Source organism: Strongylocentrotus purpuratus, unplaced genomic scaffold (assembly GCF_000002235.5).
Source record: "Strongylocentrotus purpuratus isolate Spur 01 unplaced genomic scaffold, Spur_5.0 spur5_scaffold_9, whole genome shotgun sequence".
Classification (NCBI taxonomy): Eukaryota; Metazoa; Echinodermata; class Echinoidea; order Camarodonta; family Strongylocentrotidae; genus Strongylocentrotus; species Strongylocentrotus purpuratus.
In genome coordinates this window covers 18,691,469-18,717,224 of record NW_022145615.1, presented here as the reverse complement: position 1 = coordinate 18,717,224, position 25,756 = coordinate 18,691,469, and the positions used below count along the sequence as shown (strand labels likewise).

Below are 25,756 nucleotides of genomic sequence, written 5' to 3'. Positions count from 1 at the left end.
TAACTCTGATTTTTAGAGTATTTGTCTACTGAGGTTGGATTTTCCTTTAAAATACAATTTGCTCCCTCCCCCATTAGAAAGGTCACATAAAGATAACATGGTTTATACGTTTAGCTCACGGCATGCGTATATTGATGTTGATGTGATTCTTTTCAAAAGAACAGAAAAGATCTTTAAAAATCGATTTAATTGTACGGGACACGATTAACCCCTTGCCTCACCCACACACAAAACATACACACACACATAGATGTCCAAATAGATTTGTAGCCCTGAAAAAACAGAAGTTGGAGAAATAAGAAAAGATTAAAACTGTATCAGCTCACGTTAGATGCCATAAAATTAATTATAATTTTTTTTCAAACGTACTCAACATACTTAGCCAGATATACTTACATATAACCGTGGAATACTTGTGACTTTTTTGAAGAAACTGTGACGTGTTTCTGAAAGAGAAATGAAAAGCATTAGGATAATATTTGTCTCCTATATACCATTGTTATTATAAGTATTATCATTTGTTTCATTTGTATTATTATTATTATTAGTTGTTTTATTTTTATGATTATTATTACTATTGTGTTTTTATTATCATTATTATTATTATTATTGGTTAAGTTTTAATTTTCGTATAAGAATATATTTATACATACAAATGAACATAAAATATAAAGATATTTAATTAGAAAGCTTAACAGATTGATCGTTCTATTCAGAGCCATTAATCTAATAGCTCTGTTCTTTCTAGAGGTCAAGAATTATAGGGGAACTTGGAAAGCATTTGGATGATATTTATCTCGTATATATCGTTGCTATTAAATTTATTATCATTATTGATAGAAATAATAATATTATGGCTATTATCATTATCATTATTACTCATTATAATTCATTATTATTATCGTCATTATTATCGTTATCATATTCATCATTATATCTTATTATAATTTATTAATACTGTTATTGTAATCATCATATTAATATTGTTATTATTATCAGTAGAAGTAGAAGTAGTATAATCATTATTAATATTTTCTTCATAATCTTTATTGCTATAATCTAGATGTGTTTCATTGACATTTGCAAGTTCTGAGGAATAGGCAACCTTTTCTTAGGATGGCACGATAGCTCATTTTTTTTTTTTTTTTTTTTTTGTCTTTACTTTTGATTTTGTCCTCCGTTCTCCTCCTAAAGTTCCGTTTTGTTTTACTTAGCTCTATCTCCTGCTTTACATTTCAATAATCCGGTCTTTATTTTTAAGCTCTTCTTTACAGTTGTCTAATAGCATGTCCGGGTGATGTGGAACGTGGTAGTTTATAGTCGACGGCCGGGCATGAATATTCCAGAATCTCAGCACGCCAAAGCACACCGTGACCATAGCTTGAATACATCAGCCGAAGCGACTTTGCAAAACAAGAATGACGAGAATGGAAATAAAACGAGCAAAACAAGAACACACAAAGGGAGGGGGCGCCAGAATCTATCCAGGGTACGACGAAAGAGGAAATAAGGAAAGAGAGGAGTCAAAGCATAAAGCCACACTAAAAGAAGAAGAGAGAATAATAAATAATCAGTGTTTGTAGAAAGCGTCGCACGCTACATATTGTATTTCGTGTGGTCCAATATTAAAACCCTGTCAGGATCTACTCCAAGTTCATGCTTGCGTCTAACCATCGTAGGCAAGCGTGGGATTCGCGGTCAGCTGGCGCCCTGCCCGGCTGGACGGAGGTGTACGTGGCACATCGATATTTCTGTTCTCTGTCTATTTCTGTTATTTTTTAATATTCTGTCCATCTCTCTCTCTCTCTCTCTCTTTCTCTCTCTCTCTCTCTCTCTCACACACACTCTCTCTCTCTCTCTCTCTTTCTCTCTCTCTTTCTATCTATCTTTCCCCTCGTACTTTTCCGCCCACTTCTCTCTCTCTCTCTCTCTCCTTCTCCAACTGTCTGAGCAGTTAGTTGGCGCCATACACGGCTGGACGATGTACCATGTACGCATTGTCCTCTTTGGTATTTGCTATGTTTCTCCTCTGGTCTCTTCTCAGTACATTTTAATCATCCATAATCTGTTGTCTGTTTTTCAAACACCAACATCCAAGCCCCCCCCCCCTTATTCGCACTCTATTCTCTCTCTCTCTCTCTCTCTCTCTTACTTAAAAAAAACATAACATACACACACTCTCTCTTTATTTATCTTTATCTCTCTCTCACACACACACACACACACGCACACACACACACACACACACGCACACACACCTTCTCTCTCTCTCTCTCTCGCTCTCTTTCTCTAATTTTTTTCTCTCTCTCTTTCTTTATTTTTTCTCTCTCTCTCCTTCGTTTTTCTAATCTTCTCTATCTCTGTCTCCTGCACCGATTAGCTCTTTGACAATATTATCTCTCCCAATTTTCGCATAACTCCTGCTCGAAATTTCTCATCAAATTGCAAATCAATGCCTGAGATATGTCACACACACACAGCACTCAATTTATAATACCCACATCGACAAGCTATTAACGTATATTACCAGATGATTTTCATTCCGTTTAATCGATCATCATATTTTACCACCGCTTAAGTTTAGAAATCGTATATAAACCTGATCAGAATAAATCCTCCCTTGGGAGAACATAGAGCCATATGGTAATTGAAGAGATTATGTGTATTGCCATTTGAGAGTATCGTGATATACGATATTCCTTACGGCGATGTAGATAATACTTATATAGGAAAATTGCATGCCATCTGATAATTCATTTGAGGGAAATCACTGTCTATATACAATCATGTGGCTTCGATGGCAGGGGATTAGCATTATAAGCATAAAGATGCTTTGCCGATTTAATGATGGGATTGCAATAGCGTTTGACATTTTGAGAGTCACTTTAACGACATGCCTCTCAGGTAAACTAATTTCTATTTCTTCGTAATCATTCCATCGTAGATAAAATGGAAGTTTATATTTTATTTGACTTTCAGGATCACAATTCATGCAACCGTTTCCCCAGAGCACAGAATCTCGCTTCTTTACGTTTACTTTTTCTATGATATAAAGATGTTTGAATAAAAGATTGTATCAATTTCTTAGTTGGAACCTTTTACATTCAGTAAACAAGGACACTGCCCATTGAAAGTTCTTCAAGCTTTTTACTATTCTGCAAATTGTTACTAATGCTGTCGACTCAAAGAATTTCTTGATTATTAATGATAATAACAATAATAATAAAAACAATAATTATAGAGCGCTTGATATTACGCTTGGATTTGTCGAAGAAAGGGACGAACCTAAGCTGGAAATCTCTTCTGTTTGGAGTCAGAGGGTCGTTAACTCATATACTTAACACACAGTTCCTTCTGCCTCTGAACAGATGACATGCTGTACAGATGTAGTATACAAGGAATGTCTTGCCTGTTACAGTAACGGCTCTTCATCTCATATATCCTTACTTTTTTAAACTGATTTATAAAATACATTCGCTCACTTTTGTAATCATTTTGTTACCTTACCGGGTAAATTTTTTTAGATCTAATTTGTTTTTCTGTAAGTGTGAACGCTCCTATTTTCTCTTTCTTTATTTCGTCCAGCAAGCCATAATCATTGTATCTTTCCCTGGATTGATCAATCGCAAAGTATCACCATGTTATCAATCTTATAAAGGTTTCGTTCCTTCATCGTGCCTGTTATTGTCTGCTGCTTGTGGATGGACATAGACAGGCCACATCGATAGGAAAACTAAGATAATAGCGTATACAAAGTATTTGAATGTGGACCTTCGAGGAAATAATTGAATATCTGTTCCGTCTGGAATAGATATAAAGTCCGATCGTTTTCCTTTCTTTATTGTATTTTCATCGACCATTTAACACGAAGACTCATGGAGAACATAATCTCACTGATGCAGACCAATTATGTTTCCACTGATGCAAACGAATATAAGATATTCGTAGTAACCACATATTGCATTATTGTATGGTTGCTGTACCTCTTTACATTTATTATTCCCATCACAACAGGCATGTTTGAAGACGCCAAAAACACAATTCCCCATGGCAATTTGTTTTCGTTGGATACTTCCTCACAATCGAGATATAAAATTTGATCCACTCAGAAGATAAGATTAAAACAAATATTCCTGAGGCATTATTTACATTCTCCACCACATTTTTTTCTTGTATAGCACAGTGCTCTTCGGCGATTGGAAAGAAATGGCTCAATTATCAGTTTTATGTCGCTTTCAAAGAAATATTTTAGCTTTCAATTTGTCTACTTCATGCTTATAAAGCCCTTGTTTAACTTGCGAAGATGTATATTCAGCATTTTTTATCGAATAATTTCGACCTGGAATCCTTATATATGAATGTGGAATATTAGGAACACACTTAGTTACTTGCCATATTATAGGGAAGTTTTTTAATGTTTTGTTTCAATGTTCATTAAAGTTAATTCTTTATATTCAAAGAAAATGAATCAGACGGTTTCTCATCAGAACGAGCAAAGAGTTCTTAAAAACAAATTTTCAAACGACAAATTTTCAGGACTGAAAATAATACATATTTGTCTCATGTCCCATGGTATTTTGATATCAATTATTTATTTCTTTAAAACATGGGGAAAACCCGATGATATTGAGCAATTTGTTATTGCACCTCAGGGATTTTTCGTGAAATTCACATGTAAAAGTGATGAATCTTGCATTAAAGGGGGAGAAACCTGAAAATGAGTTAAAGGATTTAAGACCGTGATTTTTTTTCTGAAAAGTTGAAAATTACGCAAGTTATTCGCTTCATATCTGGGAAATACTCATCCTATAGCTTTAAATTAGCCGTGCATGTTTACATTTTTATTTATCTACTTTTCCTCCGTAAGTATACAGATTTTTATACCTTTCATTTTGTTAATACATTTAAAAAAAAAAGGTTATTTACATTACATTTTCTGTATGTTCAGTGATCTGTTTTATTGTGGCTCTTAAAGACAAGCTCTTTTTAACACAATATGAAGCTCATGTTATCTGTTTAGAGCCTACTTGAACAAAAGTAATAACACATAGAGATTCATTCATGATAAGTTAGAGAATTTCTTAATTGCGATTTTTTTTTTCTACAATCTGTAATTCATCTATAGAGAGCCGAAAGGGCGTGACCTCTTAGGTAGGATCAGACGCGTACGCAGGGGGTGGGGCGTTTAGGGGGTTAACCTAAAAATATGAATACTCCTTACCCCCCCCCCCCCCCCCCGGCCCCAGCCCCCCCCCCCCCCCCCCCCCGCCCCCCTCCCCCCACTGAGCGCAAAATCGGTCGGCGCGATTTTCACGTTTGCGGGGGCAAAATTATATTGTGTTGTTCTTTCACTACCCACCCCACCCCCCCCCCCTCTCCCCCCCCCCCCCCTTCCTAGCAAGTTTTTATATTTCAAAATGCAGATAAGGGTGGAGGTAAAATTGTAAAATTGCAAAAAAATAAATTAAAAACGGGTATAAAACATAATATAATACAAAGAGAAATAAATGTCAATAAAACGTTTATGAAATGTAAGGGTCAAGCGGGGTGGGGTGGATAAAAACAATAGTAAATAAATGTAAAAGGCAAAGTGAGTTTCTATGGCGGCGAATTACGCGGGCTAGTTGTAGTTTCGCCTTAAGAAGGCTATTATATATACTTATGTCAGAGTAAATGACAAAGTGGTGTGATCCATCAATTTAGAAAGTGAGCTGCGAAAATGAATTGTGGTTTAGAAAAAGAGAAGTTGATCAAAGCATTATGAATAAAGTGATTTTGTATATCACGTGGTGTTTTAGAAACAACGGTCGCATCTTTCTGATTCGTAATTTCTATATTGTTTCGAGTATGGTTTAGCGCTAGCTTTGACACACCAGAGTGACATGTAATGGTGCTTTGAGAAAGGACGGGTCCATGTTTTGGAAACTTCCAAACCGATAACTTTGTCTTCTACACGGTGAACTGCTGGCAAAAAGAAGTTCGATATAGATATAGGAATGTATGGAATACTGGTGCTTTGCTTACTTTTAAGACCGATGGCTTTTAGTAGTGATGATAACACAAAGGATTTCCAACCTTCCTACGACGTACCCAAGAGACGTGCAAAAAGTAAGGTCCTTTTTTTTTCTTCAAATGCATTGCTTGGAGTGTAGAATTTCATGTTATCAATATTTTGTAGCTTTCATTTGATAATTTCGGTAAGATGCATCATCATCCTTATCATACTAAGGCTAGGGTAATAATAATAATACCTAGATGAATGTTAGACTGCGCGCAGTCGAAAATAATGCCTCCTTTGACCTCATGACCCCAAAATCGAATCACTTCATTGGCTCAGCAAGATACATACATGTCCTGAGTTTGTTGGTAATCTGTCCATCGGTTCTAGCCATAATGATAATGTGATCACGAGTTATTTTTGCAAACATAACGAGTCCTGTGACCTTTGACCTTTCTTTACCTCGTGACCTCAATATCTAATTGGTCCATTAGCTCTGCAAGATACATACTTGACCTAAGCTTGGCAGGAATCCATCCATCGGTTCTTGAGATAACGCAATCACGAGCTATTTCTGCATACATAATGAGCCATGTGACCTATGATCTTGTGACCCCAAAATCTAATCAGTTCATTAGCCCTGCAAGATACATATATGCAGGGCCGTAGCCAGAGTTTGAAGTTTGGGGGGGGGGGCACATACATGTCATTGATCGACGTCTTGTGGAGGGGTCTAAAAAAGTTCAACCGATCTTTAAAAAATTGGGGGGGGGGGGCACGTGCCACCCGTGCCTGCATATATGAACCAATTAGTTTGGCAGGAATGGATCATTCAGTTTTTGAGATAACCCGATCACGAGAACGGAACGTACGTACGGACATGCGGACGGACAGACGGACAAAAAATCCGAAAACATAATGCCACCGGCTACTTAGTGACAGAGGCATAACAATAACAATGATAAAACAGATTATGCGCTTGTCAAGGAATTTGTATAGTTACCAGGCTTTATAGCACCTGCAATAACTACTGTGATCATGCATTCAAGGAATGAATCTCGGGTATCCATTTACTGCACCTGGGTTGAGTGAGGCAAATGTATACTAATCACGTTAATAATAATAATAATAATAATAATAGCTCACATTTATAATGCGCCTCATACTTTGTTTCTAGGCGCAGCACATATTATTACCCCAGTAATCGGATTCATGCTTACCCGCACACAAGGTATGCACATTCTCCACTCCCTGGGGAGCATTCTAGCCAGTCGCCATTTTACAAGCGCCATTGCTAATCAAACCACATTAACTTTCGCATCCTACCGGGTACCCATTTAACACCTGGGTGGAGAGTGTCAGATGTAGATCAATGTCTTGCCAAAGGACATTAGTGCCGCGGTGGGACTTGAACCGCGGACCTTGTGATCCACAGTCCGCTGGCATATCCACTCGACCACGACACCTCTGCATGGTTAATGTCTTTCCAAATGACGCTACAGTGCAATTGCAGGGAATCGAACCATGCATGTTCCTTGTGAAATACAGACCGGTGACTTATCCATAAGAACATATGCAGGCCTACACCACTACCACCATCTTCTTCATCATCACCATCATCATACATTAGTTACGTGTGATCCAGAATTAACCTTTACAGAATATACACTGTTGGTCATGGAGGTGGAATAATTTTCACCCCAAATGTATGGAATGATTTTGACAATGATTTATTGCTAATCAATCTAGATAAAAGTATACATTCCACGAATTTATTGAATAACAATTCACGAGTGTTTCTTTTGCGTGAATGCTAAAGTATGTGTATCATGATTATCAACAAGGGGACCTACGTCCGCAAGTCATAACTGTTATTAATGAGTAATGCCTTACAAAAGGGCACTAATATAGCACATCGACACAGTTTTTATCCTGGGGCCTCACAGTTACGAGACAATCGCTTTGCCACTTTGCCACATGATGATCGTGACTTTCCGCAAAGGGCGCTAGGGTACGGGACAGCCCCCACAAATAAATTATCAATAATTCATTGCATTTCCCCCAGGTCCCCAATAGGAAAAATTCTTCTGTACGGCCAAGCATTAAGGTTTCAGGCATGACCACACAGATGATTTTTTCCTGTTTGGGACCGGGGGAAATGCAATGAATTATTGATAATGTATTGCATCGTCTTTGTTTTTTTTTATTTGTGGGGGCTACCCCGTACGCGTCATTTTCTCTCCCACTTGAGTGCCAGACCCCAGTATGAACTCATTTGCATACAGCCAATCGATCAGAGCTCATCTTGTCAATAACAAGCTTTACGCGTGCTAAAGATTTTACGGATGCGATATTCGAAACGGTGATGCGAAGCTCTAGCGCCCCCCCCCCCCCCTCCCCCACTCAGTGTTATTTAGGGTACGCATATGCATGTTTCCTCCTTTCGAAAACACCCCCTAAGTCCGGTGTGTATAAAGTCAATTTTTTGTACTACGAGCAGGACTTTAGTGCTTGAAAAGTACCCCTTAACCTGACATTTTGGTAACACGCATGGAATCCCTCCGTTCACGGAGTGGGGGGGGGGGGGGAGCTCTAGCTTCAAACACATAGCGCATGGTGGGCGTGCATAGGCATAGGCTTGCCAATGTTTCATTTGTGCTCTAGCATGTATATACCTTTAGCAAATTTATTATAGATCTAAACCTCTAATAATAATATCAGCTTATGAAATTGCTGTGAAAATGTATTACTTAGCACTAATTTAAAGTTACTCTCGCAAGTCAAAGATAGGCCTTTATCGTCATCGAAGCCACTATATAGGGACTCAATTATATTATACATCTAGACTATAATTATACACCTCTAAAAGGCTCTAATAATATCAGCTTTATTTTGTTACTTCTTTTATTACAGGAATTCGTACCTGAGTACTTTGAACATCACAGCAATTTCTTAATCTGATATTATTAAAGCCTTTTAAAGTTTCAAGTTCAAGTTCAGTTTATTTTACATCCAATCAATTATTATAACATTCAAAATACAATTATACAAAATGCAATATATATAAAATATAATAAGAACAAATAAAACAACTGTAACACTAAAAATAATTAATGGGTGGAGTAGGGATATGAGGGACCAGAAAGGGCCATTGACCTATTTAGGCTGGTCCCCTTTTTCTGTAACCCCAAAAGTAAAATCTTCAGTAATTAAAAGCAAAATATTGACAATATAGATATTACATTAACTAAGACATATATACACACATACAAGGACAGGCAGAATTAGTAAAAAGTTAAAAGCTGTAGATTTATAATAAATTTCTCAACCGTAAAATCTTTAATAAGTTTTTAAATTAGTGCTTAGTAATAACTTTTCACAGCAATTTCATAAGCTGATATTATTATTAGAGGTGTAGATCAATAATAAATTTGCTAAAGGTAGACATGCTAGAGCACAAATGAAACTATGTCCAAGCCTAGCTGTGCCATGGCTATGCACGCATACCATGCATGCTGACATAGGCAAGGCGCTGTTTGTGTGTGAGGGGGTGGTATTCTGAACATTGTTGTAAGTTTTGTGTTATCTTTTGTTGTATCTTCCAGAGATAACACAGCGCTAATATTGTTGTAAGTTGGTATTCTGAACATTGTTTTATCCCTGTGTTATCTCTTGAAGGACCGCCTCTATCTTATCTTTGACCATTGATGACACGCCCATTTTTATGGACCCTACCAATCAAAATCTATTTTATATAAGCATGATAAGTAGATCAACCAATAGGAATACTTTATGCCATATCTGAAGATGCGCCTAGCGCATACTAATCTTGGGCGTAATTAGTTATTTGAGCACTTATTACGCGCGTCATCATTATGCGCTGTTGAATGTGGATCATGAAGACAAATCACGCTTTCACTATATTGGTTAAGATGAGAGCATTAAAATAGTCCTATCCTAGCATTTGATTTCTTAGAAAGTTCTCATCTTTGATGTTTCCGGTCAACACATTATCTTCTTCTAACTCGTCTATTGGCACAAAGTTGGTTCTGGGCAAGAAATATTGCCGCCATTATATCACCACGAAAGATACAACAACCCCCTACCTGTTGTAAATATTGTTGTAAATACCATGCAAGATAAGATAAGATAAAAGATACAACAACTTTCAGAATACCAATTATCTCGACATATTATCTCCCGTGCGCATATGCAAATGAGGATTAAGCGCCATGTTATTACTAATAAGCACAATTACAAGCGCACCAAGCTATGAGCGCAGGCGCGGCCAATGAGATGAGAGAAAAGATACAACAAAAGATAACACAAAAGTTACAACAGTGTTTAGAATACCAACTTTATCTTATCTCCAAAGATACAACAATATTAGAGATAACACAGGGTTCAGAATACCGCCCAGGGGTGGTATTCTGAACATTGTTGTAAGTTTTGTGTTATCTTTTGTTGTATCTTCCAGAGATAACACAGCGCTAATATTGTTGTAAGTTGGTATTCTGAACATTGTTTTATCCCTGTGTTATCTCTTGAAGGACCGCCTCTATCTTATCTTTGACCATTGATGACACGCCCATTTTTATGGACCCTACCAATCAAAATCTATTTTATATAAGCATGATAAGTAGATCAACCAATAGGAATACTTTATGCCATATCTGAAGATGCGCCTAGCGCATACTAATCTTGGGCGTAATTAGTTATTTGAGCACTTATTACGCGCGTCATCATTATGCGCTGTTGAATGTGGATGATGAAGACAAATCACGCTTTTACTATATTGGTTAAGATGAGAGCATTAAAATAGTCCTATCCTAGCATGTAATATCTTAGAAAGTTCTCATCTGTGATGTTTCCGGTCAACACACAATCTTCTTCTAACTCGTCTATTGGCACGAAGTTGGTTCTGGGCAAAAAATATTGCCGCCATTATATCACCACGAAAGATACAACAACCCCCTACCTGTTGTAAATATTGTTGTAAATACCATGCAAGATAAGATAAGATAAAAGATACAACAACTTTCAGAATACCAATTATCTCGACATATTATCTCCCGTGCGCATATGCAAATGAGAATTAAATGCCACTTTATTAATAATACGCACAATTACAAGCGCACCAAAGTATGAGCGCAGGCGCGGCCAATAAGATGAGAGAAAAGATACAACAAAAGATAACACAAAAGTTACAACAATGTTCAGAATACCAACTTTATCTTATCTTCAAAGATACAACAATATTAGAGATAACACAGGGTTCAGAATACCGCTCCAGGAGCTTCACATCTGTAAATGAGCTCTGATTGGCTGTATGCAAATGAGTTCATACTGGGGTCCGGAGCTCAAGTGGGAAAAAAAATTACGCGCCCCGTACCCTAGCGCCCTTTGCGTACAGTCATGAATCAGTGGCAAAGCAATGGTCTCGTAGCTGTGAGGCGCCAGGATTAAAACCGTGTCGATGTGCTATATAAGTGTCCTTTTGTGAGGCATTAATCCTCATTGCTGTCAGTTATGACTTAAGGACGTAGGTCCCGTAGTTAATAATCATAGTAGCGTACACATGCTAAATTAGTCACGCAAAACAAACACTCGCAACTTATCATTCAATACAATCTAAAAATGTATGCTATTATCTAGATCTCTCAGAATTAAAACTGTTTTTTATGAAAGGCCCTGTTCAAAATAAAGGTAGAAAATGCAGAGGGAAGTGAACCAAATTCAAATACATATACTTATCATGTCGTTTGTTTGTTTTCGTTTTTTTTAAACCACCACATGCACACAAAAAGTAAATATCTGACCAGGTTGTACATTATAATACACGTCCTTTCAAATCGATTAACAAAAAATTAATTTGGGAACGCTGAAATACTTGTTCGGTTCGTTATTACAGAAAAGAACTAGTAACATTGTTACTTGCTGTTAAAAAATATTACAAATGTGCTATGTAAATTTGTATAATATGTTTGAAATATGTTAATGAAAAAGGAAAATAAATTCTGTTAAAAATGTTATGTTATGACTAACAAAGTCACTTAATACAACGAAAGCATTAATTATGACTACATGGCCATTTTTCATGTAAAAGTTTTACCTCTTTTTCAGACGGTGTGTACATGGGTTGCTATCCTCAAGAATGCTTGAAAGTAGGATATTATGAGGTCCTCTTAGAATCAACAACACCAGACTCTTGCATAGCAGCATGTAAAAGAAATGGATTCAAAATTGCAGCATTGTACAACAGAACGGAATGTGCTTGCTCCTGTGAGCAGAGATGTCCTTTCACGCTGCCGGACGAGTCTTACACAGAATCTTACTGTGGCTTACCATGCAAATATGACCATGCAAGATTCTGTGGTGGTTTTATTGGAGCATCATTTTTTTATGTTGGTAAGTCTTTAATTCTGACATGCTGATTGAACGTGAAGATTTAAACAGTTTTAATTAAAATTTTATATGGGAAATTGACTGACTTCATCAGAAGAACATCATTGGTTTTGAATGTTTGAAAAGTCTATATAAGGCTGTTTGTATATTGTGTTTTCACCAGATGAACAAAAATGTAGATAGGAATAACCTTTGTTAATTAAAGACGATTCAAACAGTGCCAACATTCTTATTATGTTGTTTCAAATGATTGTTTTCACCTTGTAGTTAAATCGGCAAAGACATGGGAGAGGAAGTGCAGTAAAATGACCACTGATGGGACTGATGGTATGTATGCGATCAATACTTGGTTTTGTATCATGCAATAATTTCCTTCAAAGAGTTAATCGATAAATATTTATCATTTGCAAAATTACACATTTTGTTTTTGTTAGTCATATTTGAATTTTGCAACTGGCAGCCTTTTAATTCAGCCCATTTGCTCTGTACAAACTGATGGTTTCAAGTTTCATTCATATAGAGAGAACACCAAATACTTGTAATGCCTATACAGTGTATATATAAACTCTCTCACCTTTCGTTGTATTATTAAATGTTTTCACCCTGAAGTTAAATTTGTTGACACATCAAACGTTTCCTGCAAAGGAAAACCCATTGGCAAAACTGATGGTAGCCCTGGTGCTATCATTGTTGTTAAAGGTAGTATAACAATTGTTCTTATTTTCATAATTATTATTCTTAATTTCATAATTATTATTCTTATTATCATTATAACTATTGTCGTTATCACTAATTTTGTTGTTATTGTTTATCTATTTATCTATTTATTTATTTACCAATTTATTCATTTATCTAGGCCTTCCTGCTGTAGAGGCCCCGGGTACTTCGGTTCACATCGCCATTCCAATCTTCATTCCGATCGCCATTTCCCTGATCATTATTGTTGTAGGTATACTGATATATCATCGCCTTTCAAAGCACACCGGAGAATCGCCTATCAGAGTGAAGGAGAGAGCTAATAATCAAAGCCGAGATAATGGCCTTCAGGATAAAAGCGATTCAGGGAGTAATCCTTCAATGAAGAACCGTCTTGAGACCTTGGTAGGTGAAGTTCTTTACGAAGATCCTGACAAGAAAGTTTCTTCGGCAACTACAGCAGATTCTGAATTATCCAACGAGTACCTCGCCCCATTCCAGGGCGTCCCTTTGAAGAACAGCTCTTCGGACCATGACTACAACTACCCAGACATGCCAAATGTAGGCCTGGTCCAAGCGCCACTGTCGGCCAGAAGGGCCAACGGAGATGGTTACATTGTCATGGATCGTGACCCACAAGACCGACCAACCGCTGGCTCTAAGGTGTACTACTCTTCGCGTATATCCTGTTCACAGGGTGGTATGGGGTCCTCAGAAATCCCCGGCAGTGACTCTTTGCGCATACCTAAACCGCTTATGAAGGAGGAAAGAGGGTCTGTAGAAAATCCCGAATCCCATGTGTATTACTCTGCAAACTCAGTGCATGCTTGTGATGAAAACGAACATGGTGCTTATATCATCCTGGATGAAAATTGATCACATTAATCCAGTGAATACTTCATTGGTTTTTCAATCACTTATCATTTTTAATCATTAATCTCAGAGAAATGTTAATCTCATTATGCAAAAGAAATCGTTTGGAAGCATACCCACCTATCCGCAGAAGCAACATCCTATAATTTGTAGTGAAATTAAAGATGAAGTTAAGTTCTGGTCATGCGATTGCATTGTGAAAAAAACGGTGTGGAACCGACCAGAAAAGGTTGATCATCTAGCATATAAGAATTTGTGTGTATTGCAAGGTTCTGGAATCATCAAAATGATAAGAAATGTGGCCGAGTCTTGGTAAAGTTACAAACACTTGCACAGAAAGATGTATATGGGACTACACGAACAGGTGGCGTAAAAAGCCGGCCCCCGATTTTTACGATGTTACATGCATATTTAGAATATGAAGGCATTTGAAGAGCCAAGCTTTACAGGGAACATGTCTTAACTGATGTTCTTCCACACTTGCATAATAAGAATGAGTAATGCTCACAAATTATTTTTCACCTCTTCCCAGAACTCAACCTTCTCTTTAAGTACTGTAATACGAGTCGTATTATTTTTTCGCGATAAAAACAGAATTCGGTGATTTCATTAGATTATCGTGATTTTCACTGTTCTTTATACGATTACATTTTGTAGAATGCCATCTCACATGGCACGGCAAAGAACGCCCTAGTCACCATGGTTACTGATGCAATCCTACGCCAGCTCAATGACCCCTCGTGTTATTACAGTCAGACCCAGACGCATATAATATTTTCGAAAGACACTTTAAAGAGGAGGAGTTGGTCAAAATATAGAAAATATCAATATGTAATAAATGGTTCGTCTGATGCATTTTCATCTCTCCAGCTTGCTCCCTCTCCTCTGTCTGTTTTCTTCTTCTGTCCCCACCCCTCTCCCACCCCCTCTCTGTGTCTGTCTCTCCCTCTTTTCCTTACTCCATTTTCTTTCTTTCTCTCAGTGGGGGAAATAATTTTTTTTTTTTAAATAGTGTTTCTCCGTGTGTGGGTCTAAGGTGTGGGTGCGTGTTGGTGTGTGCGCGCGTATGTGTCATTGTGTGTGGGCGTGTGGGCGTGTATGCGTGTAGATATGCGTGTATGTGTAATCGTATCACAATGTTTCCAATCGGAATAAGAAGACCTGATAGTCAGATCGTAGACCCTGTCACTCCTGAAAAGTTTCCGCAGCCCCTCTCCCCAACCAGATAAAACCCACACCGATTTGTGACGTATTGATGATGACAGCATGTCAGTTTGTTGAGGAGCTAATAAAGAAGGGCCTGAAATACACGGACCTTCATGTTCTTTTTCATGTATTAGCCTTTGAAATGTTGGTGGTTCATAATCACCGCCACCAATCCTAGTCCTCGTCCTTTTTCTTCCCCCCCCCCTTAAAAATTATCGTCTTCTTATTTATTTTCCTTCTCTCTCTCTTTCTCTATCTCTCTCTCTCTCTCCCTCTCTTTCTCTCTCCCCCTCTCTCTCTTTCTCTCTCTCTCTCTCCCCTCTCTCTCTCTCTCTCTCTCTCCCCTCTCTCTCACACACATGCTCTCTCTCTTTCTTTCTCTCTCTCTGCGTATCTCTCTCTTCCTTTCTCTCTCTCTCTCTCTCTTCCTCCTTTTCTCTCTCTCTCACTTCTTCTTCTTTTTGTTCGTCGTCTTCTTCTTCTCATGTGAACCCTGTGTTCCAATCGATAACATACGTACATTATAGTCCATATACCTTCATACTGATAGACTAAATTCGAGTGCATTAACATGGACATGTTCAATCGAAAAGGAGCACTTAAGTATTATTCCCCATCCCCCTTCCACTACGCCCATGTGAAACAAGTAAGGAAACATGGGAATTCCTAATAGAAGTAACCGAGAATGCAGGGCCTAATTCCATAGCACCTCTAACATGTTTAACATTAGAGCACGACCTAATTTTTTATATTGAGGCAGTCGAGTAGTACACAGGTCCTCATGGGGCGAGGCGTAAACCTCTTCAGAGGGGGGGGGGGTCACTTTTTATAGGTTTTCATCCTGTGGGAATAAGATCTTAGAGTTTCTGGTGGATTTTATGAGCCTGATGGAATCGGTTAGATGAAAACGCTTCCGAGCCAAAAGCTCAAGACCTATATTTTGTATATTGAGAAGCGCATTGTATTTTTAGAGGGGGTGCTTTCATGAGTGCAGGGGGACGCCCTCATCCCACTGGTGCTACGCCGCTGCAGGTCCATCCATGTCAACTTCAACACCAAGGAGAAAGAAGGCAGTGAGAGAGATATCCCGAGGCCAGGTTGCGGAAAGACTCAAGGAGCTCACATCTAAGGGTACCGCGAACAATTGGATAAAATCATTGTCCTCATTTCCAAGCAATTTAAATTCCAGAAAGAGGTCACATGGTGCAATTTTTATTTCATAAAACGGATGAGGAAAATAAAGGTTTCTTGCCCCCTATATTCCATATAATTCAATTTGTCATTAATAAAACATGTTCCAGACAGTACTGTTAACTTATATTCTTGTTATTAATCCCGCCGAAGAATATCAGAAGTTGGACAACGTAAAGTACCGGATGTAGTTAGAGAGTGCCTTACTCGAATGGGAAATAGGAATCATTGTCTACTGTACCTCGAAAACAGAATTCATTTTACTGGGTTCAGCAACTTTCGCGCAAATTTATTTGCGGTTCATTATTTTTTCGTGGTCTGTTTTGCAAACACATTCAAAACACTGCCCAAATAAAAGTACTACATTTTGTTTCTTCTATTTTCTGTGGTTATCTCATTTTACCCTAAACCGCATGTACTCAGTTCATGCAGTTGTCACTTTGTCATTCCAATATCTTTAAATCACATTAGCCATGATACAAATATCATTGTGGTAATGACTGGTATAAGGGGCGACTGTAGTACTTTAAAATGCGCCCCTCCTCCCCCTCCCAACTATTTCCTCAATAAAGACAAACATGTTGGATGGATGTTGCAAAACAAGTTGATGTCAAATGATATCAAAACAGAACTTTTGGTCATTGGTACTCCACGCCAGGTTTCTAAATTTAGGTCGCGTAGTGTATCAGTTGGTGACTCCACCATAACCCCATCTGATACTGTTAGAAACTTAGGTGTGTTTTTTTATACCCACCTGAATATAGACTCACATATCACTAAAATATGCAAATCATCCTATTTCATGATTTATAATTTGAGACGCATTCGAAAATACTTTGATCAGGACAGCATGAAAACTATCATGCATGCATGTGTTACTAGTAAACTAGATTACTGTAATAGTTTATTGTATGGATTGCCAGACTCACAAATTTCCAAGTTGCAGCGGGTCCAAAATACATGTGCACGACTAATTTGCAGCCTCCCAAAATTCTCTCGAATAACCCCACTTCTAAAGGAACTACACTGGTTGCCAATTCGCCAGAGAATTACATTTAAAATATTAATGATAGTCTACAAAGCTCTAAATGGTCAAACTCCTAGTTACGTTACTGAATTGTTGCATATCAAGTCTCAAACTCATGGTCGTAACCTTCGTAGTACACAAGACACATTTATGTTGTAAATACCCCCATATAAAACCAAAGTAACCCTCGGTGACCGGTCATTTCTCTGTGCTGCCCCTAGATTATGGAATAAATTACCACTAGAAATAAGGAAAGCCCCATCACTAGATAATTTTAAATCAAAACTGAAAACTCACTTGTTCATATAGTATGTATAGCACAGCATTTACGAGCTCTTGCAGCGCAATAGAATATATCCACATAGTTATTGCGCTTTACAAATAAATATATTTTTATTATTTTTATTATTATAAACATAATATTATTATCATGATGACCAAAGTTGAAGAATTTAAAGAAACGAGGCCATATAAACATATTTCACTCATTCGCAGTAATGTTATCTTCTGGTCGGACTATGTGCGGCATTTGATCAATTATAGCAGCAAGAATTAATTCTATTATTTCTTCATCTTTAACCATGCCTTTTTAATCCATGATCCATAGCTACCGCTTATATTAAGCACTTGCTGTGAACGAGATTATCGCTATAGATTTGAAGCAGAATTAGTGAAGAATATCCGGGAGATGGCGTGCTATCGTTTTGATATCTGTTGGTTTGATAATGTACGAAGGGGCTTTTTTTTTGCAAGAAAATGCTCAGTAGCCATGTTGGTCTTTGAGATGAGGAAACGGTTAAAGGAATTGTGCAGACAAGAAGGAAAAAGTCATGAAATGCGAACAAATATTTGTTATAGTGGTGATAGATAAATCAATGAACTGACACAGGCTGAGAGGAGGAATAGACGAAAGGGAGAGGTTTCAGGGAGGGAGGAGAAGGGAGCAGGATAAAGGAGGGGAAAGCAGCGCCAGAGAGAAACATAAATTAGATCCCACCCCCTTCCCGAAAAAAGTCCAGAAAGTCATGAAAAAGTCCAAAGAATGTTGTGTTCTTGAGAACTAAACCTGTGAGTTATGTTTAAATGGGAATACACTTTGTTATCATTTTAATTAACGTTAAAAATAATAATATTAATTGGTATTTTGATTATTTTCGTTGGACTTACCGTTGTTTTGCTGACTTTCCAATCTGTTCTATCACTGTGCATCTGTTCTACCATGATTCTGGCATCCTCAACACCTTTCAGATATTCAGCATTATGTAACGACGTCATGGTGTATTATCGACACTGCACTGCAAAACGAGAATTTGAAGAAGAAAAAATGCAAAAAGTTATATAAGTTCGGTGATTTTCTATAAAAGTCTAACATTACTTTAATATTACTCCCTTCCTTCTCATGGTTTTCTAATGATTCTTCTAATGTTTTTTTCTTTCCTCTCTCCCTCTCTCTAAATAGCAGACACACGCCATCACACAATCTCTCTCTCTTCTCTCTCTCTCTCTCTCTCTCTCACACTATGTCTATATCCTCTCCTCCCTCTCTCTCTCTCTCTCTCTCTCTCTCTCTCTTTCCCTCCTTGCTCTCTCATGTTACTCCCTTTTTTGTTCTCTCTCTCTCTCTCTGTCTCTCCCTCTTACTCTTCACTATCAAATTCATTTTTTTCTCCGATGGGTACCAGTTTCTTTTGCCTTGCATGTCCATTGAAATTAAGACATGTAGGACGAATATCCGTTCTGAATAAGAGAAAAATGTTCATGGTCTTGACTTTATCTTGTAATTATCATCAATTTAAAAGTGCTTATACTGATGACGCATTATATATCAAGCCCCACTGCAATACGTATAGCTACTTGCGCCAACTATATAGCAAACAATGCCTAAGCGGTGACCGTTCGTCCCCCACGATCCTCTTTTTCTTATGTCTATTGAGAGCTAATGAGATAAACACCTGTCAGTGACCATGCAGTGAGGTATAATCCCCCCTGTCCAAACTAGTGCAGATGGGCTTTTAAACTTAGAAATTTGCCACACTTTTACATTGAAATATTACATGCATGCATGGTATCTCATAAATTACACATCAGTTGAACGTCAGGCACAGAAAAATGTTGACGAAAATATTTTATGGTATTGTCACAATATTATTTTTGAAAAGAAAATGTTAATTTATGAAGACTCCTCCTACTCACAATGAATTCGCAAACCGAATTTCGATTTGATTATGACGACTACACTTTGGTCCATGTATAAAATGATTATTTTTCGAAATAAGTATGGGTACGATAATAAGGATTCGAATTTAATATATTATTTAAGAGAGAAATGACTCACAGACTAAAAATAAATGAACATCCGAAAGTACAAAATATGAAATTTCCTGCAAATTTTCTTAGCTATATCTGAAAAATATAAAATATAGATGTTTCATTGCTTTTCTAAATTGTTTGTGAAATTATGTTATTGTTTAATATTGATTAAACACCTCATTAGAGGCAAAGAGGACATAAAAAAACATATTAAAAAGTGTTGTTTTTGTGATAAGACGCTATCAAAGATACAAACCATACAAAAACACATACATTTATAGCCATTATCCGTCTGTTTTTCTTTTCTCCTCATTTATATAATTAACTCCAAAGATCTAAAAAAAAAAAAATCGGCCCTGAGTGACTAATAATTCATGCATGTTTGTTAAATCATCTTCATCGCTATTGACTAACGACTGCAAACATTTCTGCATGCCAGGCGTATCCACTTAGGGGAATCTCCCCCCCCCCCCCTCCCTCCAACATTTAATAAAAACAGGTTTATGATTGCTTCACTCCACGCTACACAGGGATCGAGAACTATTCATAGCTTTCAAATGCCCTCCTCTCCCCCCCCCCCCCCCCCCTCCTCCTGACACCCTTGATCCGCAACGTTCTTGTTATATACACAGGTGCCCATAAAGTTGGAATAATATTTTGTTAACTCTCTTCCTGAAATGAATGTGACAACATGGTTGTTTCTTTATAACTAAAAGCAATTATTTATCAATCTTTATGTCTCTTTAGATTGATCAAACAATTTCTTAGATGATTATTACAATCATAAATTTTCATGAAAAGAGATAAGAAAATATTATTCAACTTTATGGGCACAGGGACTTTTTTTTTTTTACACTGTTCTAATCATTTTAGTTGACCCTAACTTGTCGCCCTAATTATTTTCCTGCAACCGGTCCTCTAGCCCTCTTTTATACTAAATTATTATCTTTCGTCGTCTTCATTTTCAATAAGTTTGTCGATTATTGTCAAGTCCGTAACCGCCAGGGATAGCGTCAGAGGTATATTAAAGTAGTGGTGAAGTAAAGGGATGAAATAAGATAACCGGTTAGTTAAAATCGACCGGGAAGCAACAATTTTGTCGCAGGAGCAAGTACAACCCCATGATCATGATAACTTTTTGTTTGTTTGTTTCTTATTTCTTTCTCTTTTCATTTTAATTTCTTCCTTCGTTGTTTGTTTGATTGACAGACATTCGTTCCTGCGTTCCGTGGTTTTAAATCTCATTTCACTTCTCATTTTATATATTTTTTCTTCAGAAAAAGATTGTTTTGTCAGAAAAGTATTTTTTTTCAATTCTTTTTCTCATAAAAAAAAGCCTTTAATGCAGGTTTCCAGTTCGCCCACAACATTTCCAACTACGCAGGATATAAAATGCTAATATTCTTCGGATAAGCCTTGAAGGTTTTCCTTTTTTCTATTTTTCTGGTCTCGGGTATCCTTGCTGAGGGACGTTCCCCTTATATTCCATAAGTTTACCAGGTTCTCTTTATCCCTAGTGTAGCCTTGCGGCCCTTCCAAGCTAATTCTTTGAATATACCCTGGACGGAATACCTGGGGTTCTAAAGAGAACAGAATCGTCTAGTTGTTCATCTATGCTTTTTGTATCTCACTATAGGCGGGTCGTCATGGGGGCGGGGAGCGTAGGGGCTGGGGGCTGGGGGCTGCACCCCCCTTCAAGAGAATGTTGAAGTTACCAAAATCCATGCAGTCGTCATCTCTTATTCGGACAGGGAGTTGGTCCGTTTATGATTTCTTTGTCTTTTCTAATTATTTGGATAACAAAATTACATTTTCACTACGATATTGTGTCAAAAATTGTAGAAACAGGTAAATTGATCCTTGCATGGGGCTTCAGGAGACTTACCCCCCCCCCCCCCCCCTCCTGTGCCCGCCTACAGTCTATCACTCTCATGTGTATTCTCACTCTCCTTTCTGCTTTATTATGCCCTTGTTGTTGTGTTCATCGTACTTTGTTTGACATTTTCATCGTATTGTAATTCCTTATGTGTTCTGCGATCCGCTTTATATCATGTTTAATGTTTTATTTTTATACCCTCGGTATTCTTCTTCCCTTTTTTTTCCTTCTTGTTGGGCAAAATATTGGACAAAAATATTTGTTCTGTATCGGCATGTAATCCTCATAGTTTCATGATGACCATGTAGGGGGGGGGGGGGGAAGACAGTCGAGTGGTCAAATAAGAGTCAATTATCCCGGCGTGGAAGCCTCTACCCATTAGAAAAGTTGTGTTTAATTGAGTGCATCATAATTATAGCAGTTGATATGTGATTCGGTCCCTATTTATCATGTGTAATGTAACCATTGAAGTATATGCAAAGACAAACCTCCTCCTATAATTTGAATATAAATGCTAGGTTTTACAAACTATTTTTCTCGTTCATGAGGTAGGAAAATGTGTACTTCAAAATATTCCAGGCAAAGCTGTTGCTTAATTTGTTTGGGTATTGTATAATGAAATCCTGGTTAAATTTTTCAGTAGAAATAAAATTCGGTTTAAAAAGTATGTTCTCCATCTCCACCCACAACTTCGTTCTTGCATCACCTTGATCACGTGATCAGCTTGCATCTCGTTCCTTCACCGGTCAAGCCCGCGGCCAAGGAATATTTATGCAAGAATTAGTGAAAGGCATATAGTGAATATTTTTTTTTTTTTTGTAGTATTGTTTTATTGTATTCATTCAGTACAAAATATATAACAAACAAATATACAGCTTCATTGATTTACATATATCAAAATATAAAGAAAATTGTACATTTCTCAAAAAATACATAAGATAGTTTAATACACAGTACATAATGTTTACATTTAATTACACTGAACGAATATTATAAATCAAAGAGTTACCTACAGACAGACAGACACACCACACACGCTCACATACTCAGACACACATACAAACTGACATATCCCCCTTCCCCCTTCATTCCAAAGCTTAACAAATTCCCCCCTCCCTGCCCGAGCATTCACATCTACACATTTGTTGGAAATCCTGTCTCTTCCTTTTCCTTAAGACCAAACTATATATTTAAACAAAAAAAAATGTCTGAGTCTGAAAAAGAAGTATTTGCCTCGCCGTCCTTAACTGTGGAAGTTGTCCCATTTTCTGAAGTGAAGTGTTAAAGTGCCTCTCTCCCCCGCTAATTCCTTTTCTTCTTGCCTATTTTCTATTATTCTTTTTTTAATTTCTTGAGGAATTGGGGGTCTATTTTGAGTTGAACTATATTTAAAAATCATATGTTTTGTTAAAAGAATAATGTGATTTAACAGTTGTTCTTCTCCTACATTGGATCTTTTTATCCCGATATGAATTTCTTGCCAATGTAGATTTTTTAATGCTGATAAAGAAAAAAGGTCACCGCAGTCCTTCCAAATATTTGCTACCTTTTCACAGGTAAAAAACAGATGCTCATAGGTTTCTTCGTGTTTATTGCAAAAGGAGCAAAGATTGCTCACTACATGTTTGAAAGTGTATAGATGCTTATTTGTATAAATTAAATTATATAACATTTTATATTGAAATTCCCTCAGCTTTCTGTCTATAGTGGATTTTCGGGGTCTTAAGAAAATTGTTCTCGTGTCATTTTCGACCATATTGTACGTACGTTCTAAGTTGCATGTAGCATAAGATTTTTCCGTTCTCATTTTTAACAATGTACTATAGATATATTTTGATGTTATGCCTTGCAAAGAGTGAGGGTTTCCGTTAATAATGAATTCTAAACTTAATTCAGTATCCTCACAAGGATGTTCATATATATTCAAAAGAGTTTTCCATGAGAATGGAATGCCTTCATATAACTGTTTTATTATATTTATTTCAATGTTGTTTAAACCCATTTTCTTAAATTCTGTGATAGATTTCAATTCACCTTTCTTATCAACAATATGATGTATTTTAAAAACATTTTTCAGAAATAAGTCTTCATGGAAACATATTTGCCCCTGAATGCGGATACATCTATTATTGTAAATAATTTGATTTCTTTTTGAAATTTCGTTCTTAAGCAAAAAGGCTTTTGTCCCCAGCCAAGCCTCCAGCATGCTACGGTAAAAATCTGGTAATGACAGTGCAAGTAAATCTGGCGATACATTACTGAAAAAAATCAAGAGGCCGCCATATTTTCTAGTCAGGTATTTAAAATAACGTTTCCAAATCATATTTGAATCTCCTGTTATAAGTCTTTTCATCCACATGATTCTTTGTGTTCGAATAAATAATTGAAAATCTGTCAATTTAAGACCTCCCTTATCGTTATCTAAAAACATAGTACTCCTTTTGATTTTATCTTTTCCATTCCATAAAAAATCAAATATTAACACTTCAATTTCACGGAATGCCCACGGCGGTACAGGTGTGAGTGATGATACATATACTAATTTTGATAAAACAAAAGTCTTAATTAGTTGAATTTTCCCCATCAAAGTCAAATCTCTTTGTTTCCACCACATAAGCAGCTTTTTAATTTTACTTAAGATTTCTTTGTAATTGATTTTTTCCTGGCTTTCCACGTCTAACGTAAACTGTATACCTAATATCTTTACAATGTTTACTATCTTACCAAATGGAACTATTACATCTTTATCCGCGTTAGGACCCAACAATAATACAAAGGTTTTGTCTCTATTCATTTTCAATCCTGACATATCTGCAAAACTAGTAAACAATGAGTTTAGTCTATTAAAAGATTCAATATCTTGAACAAACAGCGACATGTCATCTGCATAAAGAATTTGTTTAACGTGAATATCATCAAAGGGAATCCCATGAATAGCCGAGTCGCTGCGGATTGCGCGAGCAAGAATCTCAATGCAAAGTAAAAATAAATATGCAGACAAAGGATCACCTTGTCTTACACCTTTCTGAATAGAAAAATATCCAGTTGATACGTGTCCATTGAAAACACAACTTTGAGCCTTATTATAAATTATTTTCACCCATTTACAAAATATCGGTCCAAAACCAAAGGCTACTAAGACCTTTTGTAAAAACATGTGTGAAACCGAGTCAAACGCTTTTTCAAAATCTATCGCTAACAAATAAGCAGGTATTTTATTTTGAGTTGTATGAAAGATCATGTCGTCAATTAACCGAATAGCTTCACCTATATTTCTTCCCTTTAGATATCCCACCTGATCAATCCAAATAACTTCTGGTAATACTTTTTTAATTCTTGTTGAAAGAGCTTTTGTTAAAATCTTGTAGTCCACATTAAGTAAGGAAATGGGTCTGTAGTTTTTAATTTGTAACGGATCTTTGCCTTCTTTATGAATTAAAGTAATTACTGCCTGTTTTTGTGAGTGGGAGAGTTCTCCCTCACAAAAGGATTCATTCAAAGCATCGACCACTACGTCTCCTATTACCGGCCAAAATAATGAATAAAATTCAACACTTAAACCATCGTTACCTGGTGTTTTGTTAAATTTCATTTCTTTCAAAACTGCCATACATTCCCTCTCTGTAACTTTCCCTTCACAAATATCCTTAGAGTCTTTTTTTGGTGGACAGTTGCTAAAATCGATTTTGATTTATCATTATTGATTTATCATTATTGATATCTACGGTACGATATCATCACCCCATATACTTTCTCCTACGATAAATAATTGTACATATAGCACATCCTTGTTCTTAAAGTAACTGAACGAAGATAGTTTAGCACAGGTAGTTTATCACAAATCCCTGGTTTAAGTGATAAATCCATGCAAATAGTCTGTATATGTACATACATTATTTTTCATATTACATGTATATTGTAGGAAATTTACACGTATTCTTATTTTTTGAAGTATCGATGGTAATAGTAAATCAATTTTTAAAAATTTGTTTAATAAACTTAACTTAACTGTTCAGCTGTAAAGAGGTAGGCTCGACAAGCTACTGTGTTATTATCCGGGCCCTTTAGCAACCTATAGTGTCTTTTCTTCTACTTTGTATCTTGTATATCATGTAAAATCAATGAATCAAATGAAAAAAATACATGTTTAAAACTATAAGGCTCTACTGAATGA

General features: G+C 36.8%; 1 protein-coding gene across 2 annotated transcripts in view; it reads right to left on the bottom strand.

Moving 5' to 3' along the window:
• The window catches only part of LOC756039 (stAR-related lipid transfer protein 5), a 63,504-nt gene that overhangs the window by 33,736 nt on the left and 4,012 nt on the right, over nucleotides 1-25,756 (bottom strand). For both annotated transcript variants that reach the window (XM_001193210.4, XM_030976882.1), the window contains exons 2-3: nucleotides 18,564-18,691; nucleotides 397-446 (exon numbers count right to left, since the gene is read on the bottom strand). In XM_001193210.4, the coding sequence (XP_001193210.3) occupies nucleotides 397-446; nucleotides 18,564-18,671 (158 nt within the window). In that variant the 5' untranslated portion in view covers nucleotides 18,672-18,691. The remainder of the gene's footprint in view (nucleotides 1-396; nucleotides 447-18,563; nucleotides 18,692-25,756) is intronic.